The sequence below is a fragment of the Equus przewalskii genome, chromosome 32 (genome assembly GCF_037783145.1).
Source record: "Equus przewalskii isolate Varuska chromosome 32, EquPr2, whole genome shotgun sequence".
Lineage (NCBI taxonomy): Eukaryota > Metazoa > Chordata > Mammalia > Perissodactyla > Equidae > Equus > Equus przewalskii.
Genome location: NC_091862.1, coordinates 14,311,439 through 14,326,003, shown reverse-complemented (window position 1 = coordinate 14,326,003; position 14,565 = coordinate 14,311,439). Strand labels below are relative to the sequence as shown.

Genomic DNA, 14,565 nt, shown 5'->3' with positions numbered 1-14,565 from the left:
GAGGATTGAAATAATATCAAGCATCTTTTCTGACCATAATGCTATGAAACTAGAAATCACTTACAAGCGAAAAGCTGGGAAAGGGGCAAAGACATGGAGATTAAACAACATGCTACTGAATGACCAATGGATCACTGAAGAGATCAAAGGAGAAATCACATATTATCTGGAGAAAAATGAAAATGAAAACATGCCATACCAACTCATTTGGGATGCAGCAAAAGAGGTCCTAGGAGGGAAATTCATTCCAATACAAGCTCACCTCAACAAACAAGAAAAATCTCAAATAAGCAACCTCAAACCACACCTGACAGAATTAGAAAAAGAACAAAGCCCAAAGTCAGTAGAAGGAGGTTTGGAGCAGAAATAAATGACATTTAAACAGAAAAGACAGTAGAAATCATCAATGAAACAAAGAGCTGTTTCTTTGAGAAAATAAATGAAATTGACAAACCCTCGCCAGGCTCACTAAGAAAAAAAGAGAGAAGACTCAAATAAACACAATCGGAAATGAAAGAGGAGAAATTACAAAGGATACCACAGAAATACAAAAGATTACAAGAGAATACTTTGAAAAACTATATGAAAACAAATTGGACAACCTAGAAGAAATGGATAAATTCTTAGAACCTTACAACCTCCCAAAACTGAATCAAGAAGAAATAGAGAATCTGAATAGACCAATCGCAAGTAAAGAGATTGAAACAGTCATCAAAAACCTCCCCCAAAATAAAATTCCAGGACCAAATGGCTTCTCTGGAGAATTCTACCAAACATTCAAAGAAAATTTAATACTTATCCTTCTCAAACTACTCCAGAAAATGGAGGAAGATGGAGCACTTCTTGACACATTCTACAAGGCCAACATCACCCTGATACCAAAGCCAGACAAGGAGAACACAAAGAAGGAAAATTTCAGGTCAATATCCCTGATGAACATAGATTCAAAAATCCTCAGCAAAATATTGGCAAACCAAATACAGCACTACATTAAAAAGATCATACACCATGATCAAGTGGGACATATAACAGCGACACAGGGATAGTTCAACATCCACAAGTCAATCAACATGATACACCACATTAACAAAATGAGGAACAAAAAACCACATGATCATCTCAACAGATGCAGAGAAAGCATTTGACATGATCCAACATTCATTTATGATAAAAACTCTCAATAAAATGAGTATAGAAGGAAAATACCTCAACATAATAAAGGCCATATATGACAAACCCACAGCCAACATCATACTCAATGGGGAAAAACTGAAAGCCATCCCTCTGAGAACAGGAACAAGACAACAGTGGCCACTTTCATCACTCTTATTCAACATAGTACTGGAGGTTTTGGCCAGAGCAATGAGACAAGAAAAAAAACAAAAACAAAAGGAATCCAAATAGGCAATGAAGAAGTGAAACTCTTGCTGTTTGCAGATGACATGACTTTATATATAGAAAACCCTAAAAATTCCATTAGAAAGCTACTAAACATAATCAACAATTACAGCAAAGTTGCAGGGTACAAAATCAGCTTACATAAATCAGTTGCATTTCCATATTCTAATAACAAACTAACAGAAAGAGAAGTCAAGAACACAATCCCATTCACAATTGCAACGAAAAGAATAAAATATATTGGAATAAATCTAACCAAGGAAGTGAAAGACCTATACAATGAAAATGACAAGACTTTTCTGAAAGAAATTGATGATGACATAAAGAGATGGAAAGACATTCCATGCACATGAATTGGAAGAATAAACATAGTTAAAATGTCTATACTATCTAAATCAATCCACAGATTCAATGCAATTCCAATCAGAATCCCAGTGACATTCTTCACAGAAATAGAACAAAGAATCCTAAAATTCATATGTGGCAACAAAAGACCCTGAATTGCTAAAGCAATCCTGAGAAAAAAGAACAAAGCTGGAGGCATCACAATTCCTGACTTCAAAATATACTACAAAGCCATAGTAATCAAAACAGCATGGTACTGGTACAAAAACAGGCACACAGATCAATGGAAAGGAATTGAAAGCCCAGAAATAAAACCACACATCTGTGGCCAGCTTATCTTCAACAAAGGAGCTGAGAACATACAATGGAGAAAGGAAAGTCTCTTCAACAAATGTTGTTGTTAAAATTGGACAGCCACATATAAATAAAAGTAGGCCATTCTCTTACGTGATTCACAAAAATAAACTCAAAATGGATCAAAGACTTAAAGGTAAGATCTGAAACCATAAAACTTCTAGAAGAAAATATAGGCAGTATACTTCCTGACATCAGTCTTAAATGGATCTTTTCAGACACTGTGTCTTCTTGGACAAGGGAAACAGTAGAAAGAATAAATAAGTGGGACTTCATCAGACTAAAGAGCTTCTACCAGGCAAGGGAAAACAGGATTGAAATGAAAAGACAACGCACCAACTTGGAAAAAATATTTGCAAATCATATATCCAACAAACGGTTAATCTCCATAATATATAAAGAACACACACAACTCAACAAAAAAAATCAAACAACCTGATCAAAAAACGGGCAGCGGATATGAACAGACATTTCTCCAAAGAAGATAGATGGATGGCCCATAGGCACATGAAAAGATGCTCATCATCACTGATCATCAGAAAAATGCAAATCAAAACTACACTAAGATATCACCTTATACCCATTAGAATGGCTACAATAACCAAGAAGAAAAATAACAAATGTTGGAGAGGCTGTGGAGAAAAAGGAACCTTCACAGACTGCTGTTGGGAATGCAAACTGGTGCAGCCACTATGGAAAACAGTATGGAGATTTCTCAAAAAATTAAAAACAGAAATACCATATGACCCAGACATCCCACTGTTGGGTATCTATCCAAAGAACTTGATATCAGCAATTCAAAGAGATTTACGCACCCCTATGTTCATTGAAGCATTATTCACAATAGCCAAGACGTGGAAGCAACCTAAGTGCCCATCAATTGAAGACTGGGTAAAGAAGATACGGTGTATGTATACAATGGAATACTACTCAGCCATAAAAAATGACATTGTCCCATTCACAACAACATGGATGGACCATGAGGGTATTATGTTAAGTGAAATAAGCCAGACAGAAAAAGACAAACTTTGTATGATTCCATTCACATGTGGAAGATAAACAAACACAGGGGACAAAAGGAACAGATTAGTGGTTACCAAGGGGAAGGGGGTGGGGGGTGGCCACAAAGGGTGAAGGGATTTGCCTATAAGATGACTGAAGAATAATAATGTGCAACTGAAATTTCACAATGTTGTAAACTTTCATAACCTCAATAAAAAAAAAAAACTTCTAGGAGAAAATGAGAAAGATCTGTATGTCCTTAGGCTATGCAGATTTCTCGGATAAAACAGCAAATGCAAGATCCATGAAAGACAGAAAATTGATAATTTGGACTTCATCAAAAATAAAAACTCTTCCAAAGACACTGCTTAGAAAATGAGACAAGACACATCCTGATAAAGCACTCATATCCAGAATACATACTCTAAAATATCAGTAAGAAAACAATGTAAAAAATCTAATCATTTAACTAGACACTTCACCAAAGAAAATGTACGGATGATCCATTTAACCATTAGGGAGATGTAAATTAAAACCATAATTTTAGAATGGCTAAAATTAAAAAGACTGACTAAATCAAGTATTGAGAATGTGAAGTAAATGGAACTCCCATACATTGCTGTTGACAATGTAAAATGGTATAGATACTCTGGAAAACACTTTGGTATTTTGTTAAAAAGTTAAAACATATACTTACTATATAATCCAACCATTCTACTACTAGGTATGTACCCAAGAGAAATGAAAGCACAACACTTACAAAGACTTACACAATGTTTACAGTACCTTTATTTCTAGTAACAAAAACCTAGAAAAAAAGCCAAACGTTTATCAACAAGTGAATGTATAAACAAACTTGTATATCCAAGGGGATACTGCTTAGTCAGAAGGAATGGAACTACAGGTGCACACAAAATGGATGACTCTCAAAATAATGTTAAGTGAAAGTAGTCAGAGTACATACTTTATGATTCTATTTACATAAAATTCCAGAACAGGCAAGCTTATCTACAGTGACAGAAAGGTCAGGGATTGCCCGGGAACTAATGGGAGGGATTACAAATGGGCATGAAAAAATTGGAGGATGGTTATGCCCATTACCTTAACATAGTGATGGCTTCATGTGTATATACGTCAAAACGTCAAATTATGCACATTACCTCAATAAAGCTGCTTTAAAAAGAAGTGTTTCTTTTATTGGAGGTTTTACTTCATTAGACAAAAGACACACCCAACAAATCCATTTGAGATAAATCCTCTACTTTGCTGCCTGAGAGGAAGAGCAAAGCCCTTAAGCTTCTTTGAGGCCCTATTGAGAGGATCTGTAAGGCCCACCCTTGAAGCTTTAGAAGCCCTTTAGTCTCCATTCAAGCTCTTATAATTTCTCCATATTTGTAATCGAAACTAAAACATATTCAACTTTAGAATTGGAATTTTAAGAAATGTCCTTGTCTTGGGCTTTTAGTAGCACAAATGCTCTAATCAGTTAAAGACAAGATTTTATTCTTATTTTCATCTTTGTAGTAGTTTTTTTTTGTGTGTGTGTGTGTGTGTGTGTGGCTGTTTAACCCATACAGTTTAACTGCTTCAGGGATGGATGGATTAACACTTCAATAATACTCCAAGTGTGTTCTATGGTGTCCTTGGACTGAATCATCTTGAGATGCTATTTCAAGACACAGCTCTACAACTATCAAGATATTGCAAATAAGGAGAAAATTGGGGTCAGTGGAGCCTGGGAATCTCACAAGCTCCTCAGAAGAGTAGACACATAATGAAACACTCAATATCCTCACACATACAAAGGCAGTCTACTACGGCTTCCTAATTTAGCTGTTTGTAAGATTAAGGTATTTATCAGAATGAAAAGGTTCACAGTATTTATTAAGCTTGTAATAATTTTATTCATAACAGGAACAACATTTACCTTTACATGTATACACAAAACAGACAGACATTTTCTTTGACAGAAAAAATAGACATATTTACATACACTCAAAAACATTAAAACACAGACTACAAATAAGGAAAATAAGATTTCACAAGAGATACTTTTTTGGAAATATACGTATTGAAAAAGAGGTTTAAGAAAGGTGACAAAACATTTAAATTAAGATTCCAGAAGCTGGTATTTCAGTTGGTAAGGCAAATAAAATGTCTCAAATGCTAATAGATGGTAAACAAAATTTACAGTTAAGATTGTCTAGGTAAAATTACATGGCCTTTCTTTACCATAAAAGTGAATCTATTTTATTTTACCTCTGAATTACAAATATCAGATAACTAACCAGTTTTCGTTTTTCCTTAAAATATTTAAATTTTCTGATTTATACTGAGAAATTTTAAACTTTTTCACATTAAATTGTAAAATATTTTAAGAGGTTGTGTATCCTCTTTATTCACTGGGGGAAAAGTCCCATGTACTGTATTGATTTTAACAGAAAATTAAAAATCACAATACATTTATTTTTATTTTTTAAATTAAAACCTAACACTTTCTAATTAACCTTCGTGACCAGTTACAATTGATTTAATAAGAGATCACAATCGTCGTAAATTCTTCTTGCTTTTTTTAGTTCCAGGCAAAGGACCCATTTTATGACTAGTTTTTACGGGTTTGGCATTTGAACAGTCTTTGGTGCTATGATAATTACACAGACACCTTGTACAATAATCAAATCCACAGCCTTCTCGTTTGCAGGTTGCCCGTTGTAAATAGCAATCATATTTTGCAGGCGAATTACAGCGGACACAGGCTTTGAGGCTTTCGTTATTTTTCAAAGTCTTGGCAACCTAGAAAAAAGAAAATCCATAAACAAATCTTAGTAAGGACGGAATGTAACTTAGTAAAAACAAGAAGGGCACCTCTGCGTCTTCCCCAGTACATGTATGAAGCACCATTATCACACATAAGACAACTCCTGCCCTCAAGCTCAATATTCAATGGACGAGAAATAACATCATTTGTGAACTGGTCCAGTGGCTATTTCCTAGTGGTTCTTTGAAACATGCTTTTACTTCATGAATGCTACTCACACATCAATGACTAACTTAAATCACCCCTTCTGTGAAGTCTTACTAGTGTCATAGTGTCACTTAGGAGTTGGCTGCAGAAGTAAAGCATGTTCTGCTTCAGGGGCATGGGGTTCATGGGCTCACATCCTGGGTACAGAGCTACACACCGCTCATCAAGCCATGCTGTGGCGGTGTCCTACGTACAAAAATTAGAGGAAGACTGGCACTCGATGTTAGCACAGGGCCAATCTTCCTCACCAAAAAAAAGCACCTATCATATTTATGGCATTTATTTTATGTTGCCATCTTCCATTGTAGATCATAAGACTATAAAGCTTACCATGTTTTCTTATCTATGCAGTACCAGGTAGATAGCAGATGCTCAATAAATGGCTTTTGAATAAATTTACATGTTCTATTAGTCATTAGATCATGAGCATTTAAGACAGAAAATTTTATCATACATAATTTATATTTATTGACCAACATATGAAACAGTCAACATTTTATTTCAATATTAGATAAGACTATGGCTTTAAAAATTAAGTTTGCAAAACTATCCACGTGAGTAGATCTTGTAATACACATTACCCAATGATTTGAAGATCTAACAGGAGGCCTTCATTTTCTGAAAGCTGGCCTTTTTCTGCTTAGCTCTCTTCCTCAGATATTAAAGGCAGTAATTGTGAAATGTACTAATGAACAGTTTTATAAGAAAATTTAAAATTGGGAAGGTTTTTCATTTTTCTCTTCGTGTTTCCAAATTAGACCTTAATGTCACTGAACCTTCACATACAATGCCAAATGGTATCTATTATTTTTGGCATAGAAAGACATTTCTGTTTACTTTCCTATTTTGGTTAGTTATAAATGGTTTCATGGCTTCCAACATTTTTGAATAGAATAAAGAGGACAACATAAAATCTCCAATAATTTCCTAATAGTTCTAATTATGCTATAATTAAATTTAAAGTTTTTCTCCATTTCTTACTCTAAATCCTTTTTAACAATAAATGCCCCACGTTTCTAATTTATTGACGAACAAAAAATTACCTCAGAGAACTCGTTGTGTCGACTGTAAGTAGAATCTTTCTGATAACCTGGGTCAGGTAACTTGGTTTGAACATCTTTTTTGGAGAGAGTCTGGGCTGCTGATTTTTGAACAGAAGCTAATGGAGTTCTGAACATAGCATATTCTCTGGTTGAAGCTTGTGGTGAAAATTTAATGTTCTTTTCCTAATTAAAAACAAAAGTTTTAACAGGACTTAAAAATACTTTCCTATATTTTCCCCAATCAAGCATTTACTATGATTATTCATGTAAGAAAGGGCAAATGAGGGGCTGTCCTGGTAGCATAGTGGTTAAGTTTGTGTGCTCCACTTTGGCACTCCAGGGTTCGCGAGTTTGGATCCTGGGTGCAGACCCACACACAGCTCATCATGCCATGCTGTGGTGGTGCCCCACAAACAAAATAGAGGAAGACTGGCATAAATGTTAGCTCAGGGACAATCTTCCCCACCAAGGAAAAAAAGGGCAAATGAGAATGCAAAGGATTTAGCCCTACATCCAATTTACCTGCACATGCTTCCACACAGCCACACACAACTATTCATAGACATTTAAAGCCTAATAACTAAGTTATTGACAGAAATTGTGAGAAACACTTTACATGCTTAGTCTATACAACATTTAGTACATAATTTATTAAGTACTACTGTCAGAACAAAAGGTCATTCTTCCCACGACCAGTAGATGGCAATAGTCATGTTTAAGTATCACCTCAGTGTCACGAATGGATTAAAAAACCCTTTTAGATTAGAAAATTTTCCATTAACACCAGCTTACTGATAAAGAAACTCAACTTGGAGAATTTAAGCAATACCCGTCTAAAGTTACACAGCTAGTAAGCAGGAACACCAAAATCTGGACCTAAGTCTGCCCAACACTTAGGCCTCAACTTTTAATCATGTATTCATCTTGATTTTCAGAAACATCTCCAGAGACAGCAAGCATTTTGGAAAGTAAGTGAGCTCCCTTCTACATTAGGAATCTTCAATATGTTGATAATTTACTATTTACCTGGAAACTGAGAAAAAACCACACAAACAGCAACCAAGATTACCTATATGGTCGACTCACTATCTGAGAACTGATTAACTTTCCCTTCGTTAGTTTTGGACATTGCATTTCTAGGGAAAACCCATGAAATAAATGACAATGAAAGGCTGAAAAGCTTTGTAAAAGGAAAGAAGGATTTCCAAATTACCTGTTATCTTTCCTAATTTTCCCTTCTATTTCTAAAGGTAAAGAGTACTAGCAGTTATATTTTAAAATAAAAACATCAAATACAAAGACTTACAGAAACTCTTTGTATTGCTTTATTGTACAACTGCATTGCCCCCTTATCATCTTCTAGAATCTTCTTCCAAGTTGTGCTCACTTTAGATACACTGGAAAAGCAAAGGATTATAAAGGAAACAATTAAAATATCACAAAAAGCTAAGATGAGTATATTATGGAAACATCAGCCATGCAGAAAGAACTTTCTATCAGCAGTGCTTCTCAAACTTGGTTATACATTAGAATTGCCTGAGGCATTTAAGATTTAAGGATGCCCACTGCCTACTCATTTGGATTTAATTGGTCTAAAATGGAGGCCAGGGTTCTGTATTTTTTTAAAACCTCCCCATCAAGTAAATCTAAGTGCATCCAGGCTTAGAACCACTGCTCTGTACTTCATTTTTTCACAATATCTGCAAACATCAATAAGCAGCCACCACTGTACATATGGTACCACATTAGTTATTTAGTAAAAGTTGTAGACAAATTTCAAAATACTCCAGGGCACACTATTGGCAGAAATCAATTTTAAAAAATCCATTGTTAACAGAAAAAGTAGAACCTGTTGATATTATCCCTCAAGAGTCTAGCCAACACTAAAAGTCAATAATTATATCTGTTTTACTTTAGCTATATTTCATACAGACCAGTGTAAAGTAACACTGGCAAAAATAGTCACAAGCAGATCTGTTTGTGGGTCTCTGTATTTTCATCACTGTCAAACCTAGGAGAGCCCTACATTGAACATGGCCCAAGAACAGAAATTATTTCATACTTTCAGGCGTGACAAAAGTCATAACGCTTATTGGACCTGTAGACTAGAACTAGGCGGATCTTTTACAGTTAAGCCTGAAGGATGTAGCTTACATATCAGAAATTTCAGAACTAAAAGGAACAAAGACCCCAATCTAAGAGATAAGCAGTTTTCTAATAGCATAAATGTTAAATTTGAAGTAACTGGATTAAAATACATACTTTTACAATTATCTTTCGCCTTAGTGGCACAGAGGTAGTAAAATACTAGCAATGAGGCAAAAGTCATCACCTCAGTCAACCAATGTAAAAGACTATCCTACTATGTCTGCACAAGCTGGTGGTGCTGAGTCATCTAGCAAAAATGTTCAGTGGATTGTAACAATACATTCAAAGCAGCAATACTTACCTGATTAAGTCCATATCATTCAGCTGCGTTAAAATATTTGCTAAGACATGTCTGAGATCCCTTCGAAAGAGTTCACTGAGAATATCTACATATTCTAGTCCCATTTTCCTGCCAATTATATTCTGTAGTCTAAAACTTCCACTGGATATAAATTCCTTCAACTTCTCTCGATCTATTTTAGGATTTCGTTTGGCATTCTTTTTTAATGTTGAACAAACCAATTTTGCAAAATGAAGAGCTGGCAGAAAGTGTTTGTTGGGATACTGGTCTGGGTTTTGCGTCTGTAGCAGACAAGATTGTGGGCTGTCACTGGAATTTTCCTCGAGGGGAAGGCTACCCTCTTCATGTTCACTGAGGCCACTTGGTTGGGAAAATGATGAATAGCCACTGTCTTCATAAAGTCCAGTAGTCTCTAGTTCTTCTATTTCATTTGAACTGTTAAGTGATTGCTGCACATGTTGATTTTCCTTGTTATGCAGGGGCTTGTTTTCTGTTTGTTCAAGTTCTACGATTCTGGGGCTCACAATTGGTGACCCAAGATATGACAATGTTTCATAGTCTTTAATGCAGTCTTTACAAGAACCTTCCCAATATGCAGGAGTGTAGGAACCTGCTCTTCCATCGTCATCAGGTTTTACCAATTTAAGTCCAGAATGAACACAGTTACAGTTAAAATCACACTTCATTCTGACAGAAAGAGCAGAACTTTCTTCTTTATAACCTATGAAAAGAACATAAAATATTTACTTTCCAATAGCAAAATTTCCACACATCCCCACTTCTTAAATTGGCATGTACAGACTAAATTACTTCACATTCTCTCAGCACTATGTATTGCCCATGTAGCTGTGACATTACCCAAGTTTAATTATTGAGATGTGACAATAATACTAGGAAACATTACTTAAATTTTGTAAGTACATACATCTGGTACTTCTGAAGAGACTGCTTTTAGACTTGTATAACATTTGACTTTTACAGTTTATACCTGACTGAATAAAAAATAGTGGAAAAAGGAACTATTTAATAAATATCTGTGCTTATGGAACAAATAAAGAAATGGGATGCATTAAGAATGTGGTCTGAGGTCAAAATACGCTCACAGCAATCACAAATGCTTCTGGAATCAAGTGTTTATACCCTGGACTTGCAATGGTGTTAGAGTGAGCTTTGACTTAAGCATACAACCCAAACCACTGACAGCAAAAATGGTTAAGACCAGTGGGGGAGGGGAATGTGAAAGGGTCAAAATAGTTTTGATGAAAGTAACAAATAAAACATTTGTATATAATTTAAACATTATCAATTATTATAAGCCTTATGATAATTAACCAAGAAATCTATGGGTAGCTCGGAGAAAGGGCTGAAAAAGCAATAAATTTATGCACCCATAAGTTAAAGTCTACTTGAACTCCCACGACTTTCATCTCTAAGTTTTATTCTGATCGATGCTCTGGGGGACAATCTGATATATTTCAAGTGTTTGTCTACCCTACGGAATAATAAACTCAAGTGCAGGGACATCTCCCTATATCTTGCCTAATACGTGCCAGAAGCTCTACTATCTTTAATTGCTGAACAAAGATTTCTCATGAATAATTAACCAAAGAACCAGAAGAATCAACAGTTGAGTTACTAATCATAAGTAAAATTTGGTAAATAAGAATGACACTCCCAAAAGTATAAGACCAGATGTAAGAATGTGAGGGTGATAGGGCAGTGGGTGTGAAATGACTGTTCGGTTGTTTTAAAGAATTGGAGAAGATAATGTACTTGCTATTTATGATAAGTAGCATTAAAGGGAAAAACAAGTTATGATACTATTAACAAATCATGCAATTATTTCTGGATATAATTCATTAGAATTCAGTTACTGATTTAAATTTAAGTTTCAAAAAAGCTAAAGACTTGCTTAGGGTTATATCATCACTTCCACTCTCAGGGCCTAAGAAATTAATTAAGATATAACGGATCAGGCAGCATTTAAAAATATCTTTTAAAGCAGGGTTGCTCAGTCTTTGCACTGACATTTTCAACTAGAAAATTCTTTGTTGTTGGGGGCTGTCCTGTGCATTATAGGATGTTCAGCAGTCTTTACCATTTGATGCAATTAGCAGCCCCTATTCCTTAGGCAGGAAGACAAAAAATGGCTGCATTCACCAGTTATTGCCAAATGTTGGGAGTAGGGGGAAGGCAGTGGCAGCAAAATCTTTCCCATTCCTCAGATGAGAACCACTGCTTCAAGGCTGATTAGGATGTTGTCAGGCAGTAGAGGCTGGGAAGTGCATTCACTGAAGGATAACTTGAACAAGGCACAATTCTGGGAAGGAATACAGTATAGAGGGTCAGGAAAACTGCTTAGCGTTACTGAAGGCAGAGTATATGAACAGGGGAACAGTGAGGATGACATGAGGTAAGGAAAACCTCAGAAAGTTCTGAATGCCAGGATAAGTATGGACTTCATATGCTTCACACGTACCCCTTCCATCTACTATCCCCCCTGCAAGCCAATCATGGGTAGGTACCAATTTATCCCATAAGTAAATGTATGTGACAGTCAGTAGGTTTAGTCTGGACTAAATATTGGTATTCTGTCCATATTAACTCTACCATTTTTCTTAGAGCAAAACCTTTCAAGTCAAAGTATGAAAAGACACCTTGATAGAAAGTAACCTTGTACATAGAGACTCTTTAAATTCCCAATGTTTAACACAGTGAAAGACACATAGTATGTGCTCAAGGACCCCAGTAAACCTTACCTTATCCTTAAAAACTGGGTTTAAACTAAGAGTTCAAAGGCATAAAAAGTAAATAAAAAACACACAAACTCTAACCCCCAAATTAACCCTAACTCTAGAACAAATTATTTTGAGTGGTTCTCTTCCACTGTGAAGAGTAAAAAATTAAGTATGATTTACATATGACCACATCTTATCTGAAAGGAAAAAAGAGTAGAAGCCACCTATGACACACCTTTTTCTTTGTTTAGCTGCCTAGAAAGAAGAGGCCTGAAACTGTACTTCAGAAACTTAATTTTTTTCAAAAGCATTCTCCTTCTGCTCAAGTCTTTGGAACCCAGTTACTGGGAGAATGTCCTACAGACCCTCTTTCATTCAACACCATTCTTTGAATATGGACAATTCTTTAAATCTAGAGCTAATGATTGAAATACCTTATAAATGTTTAGAAGTTTCCAAACACTTGGTCTTCACAACTTTTCGAAGTAGGATGGAGAGGTTTTACCTTATTTTTACAAATGAGGACACTGAAGCTCAGCTAAGTCACTTGCCCAAGATTTGACAAGTAGTGAAGAGAGACAGATCACTCTTCTTGACTGTAAATTCAGTGCTCTTTCCACTATCTCACCTGGGAAGTGAGAGAAAAGTATAAAGAAAGAGTATAGATTCACAGACTTTGGGTTATAATCCAATACTACTTATATATGTTGTTGCTCAAACTGTTTCACCCTTTGCCATTGTAAAATTGTAAATTTGCATCCATCTGACATACTTCCATTATTTTGTTTTTGGAGCATTCCTTACTTTCTAGCACTACAAGATGCTCCAGGCTCATCTTGTATTTCCCTGTTCTAGCCATAGATTCAGTCTTTGCTCCAGGTAACTCTGGTTCCTCTTACTGATTTCAAAATCTGGATGCTAAGTGTAGATTTAGTTTTAAATGTGAAATGTATGTAATGTACTTTTTTATCTCCGTAATATTGATGCAAAGTAAAATGAGTAAGTACCACCTTTTACACAAAAAGAAGCTGAAGCAGATCGTAAAAGGCTAATTCTATGTTTTTTAACTAGTTCATAATTGAGTGCTTTCCAATGACCAAGCCAAAATGTACCTAAATAATTTGGGAAATATGGTTTTATAATTAATCTGCTTTTACCCAAGAAAATATTACGTGGTTCCATGACCTCTTGAATCAGACAGATGAAAGTTAAGAGCCTAATTCTGCTACTTTATTCATTTAATGTCTACTTAGTGACGAGGTGTGGAGGGTGGAAGAAATTAGCCAGGAATGATCTTTTGGAGGTGACACTGAGATGTGAAAGTCTTCTGAGAATCTGGTGGGAGAGTTCCAGACTGAGGAAAGCAAAGGAAGCAAGGATACCTGCTGAGTGTTCAAGGAAGCGAAAGGTCTTTAGAGCTGCAAGGTAGTGAGCTGGGGGAGGATGGTTGAAAAACAAGGTTGGAGAGGTAGAACAGTCTACAGGATTTTTCGGGTAAGCTGGATTTTATTCATTGTGCAATACAGAGCCTTTGAGGGGTTCTAAGTAGAGATATTTGGTTTACATTTTAAAAAGATCACTGGCAGCTGTGGAGAATGAATTGGAGGAAGGTACATGTAGAAGTAGGGAGGCTAGTTAGAAGTGTGTATTACAGGAGTCCAGAGAGTTGGGTACCACAGACTAGGATGACTGCAGTGAAAACAAAGATAATTGGATAGATCTGAGATTTATTTAGGAGCATAGAGTCAACAGAGCTTGCTGATGTACTGGAAGTGGAGGAAGCCGAGTAAAAAATACCCTGGGGATTAAGTCTTGGGCATCTGAGGTAGCGTCTTTTGCTGAGGTGGGGAAAACAGAGGAAGTTAACTTTTAAAGCCTGTTTCCTCATCTATAAAATGGGAGTAAGAAAATAACACTGGACTAAATGCATGGCAGAGTCCTTGTCACACATGGTCTAATAAATAGAACCTATTTTCATCACATTATTTGTAAGCCAAATCCCTTCATATTCCCTATGTTGAAAATCATGAACATTTAAAAAGTAGCAAAAACCATACTTCCACACAGAAATATGCATTTCAGAATACTACATACTTTTCCTAGGAATTAGAGCCAAATTCAAAAGAACATCCTTGCTCAACTTTTTGATTGGCTTTGCGACCTAGAACATTCAATTAATCTCTTTCATTTTCTCTAAAATGGAGATGCTAG

At 35.7% G+C, this 14,565-nt stretch overlaps 1 protein-coding gene across 2 annotated transcripts in view; it reads right to left on the bottom strand.

Annotated features, from left to right (window-relative positions):
- Window positions 1-4,979: 4,979 nt before the first annotated feature.
- FBXO5 (F-box protein 5) overlaps window positions 4,980-14,565 on the bottom strand; it is an 11,882-nt gene continuing 2,296 nt past the window's right edge. The window contains exons 2-6 of one of the 2 annotated variants that reach the window (XM_008529485.2): window positions 12,789-12,982; window positions 9,617-10,337; window positions 8,474-8,564; window positions 7,168-7,350; window positions 4,980-5,892 (exon numbers count right to left, since the gene is read on the bottom strand). In XM_008529485.2, coding sequence (XP_008527707.1) covers window positions 5,641-5,892; window positions 7,168-7,350; window positions 8,474-8,564; window positions 9,617-10,302 — 1,212 coding nt within the window. In that variant the 5' untranslated portion in view covers window positions 10,303-10,337; window positions 12,789-12,982 and the 3' untranslated portion in view covers window positions 4,980-5,640. The remainder of the gene's footprint in view (window positions 5,893-7,167; window positions 7,351-8,473; window positions 8,565-9,616; window positions 10,338-12,788; window positions 12,983-14,565) is intronic. The other variant, XM_008529484.2, reaches the window with a different exon arrangement.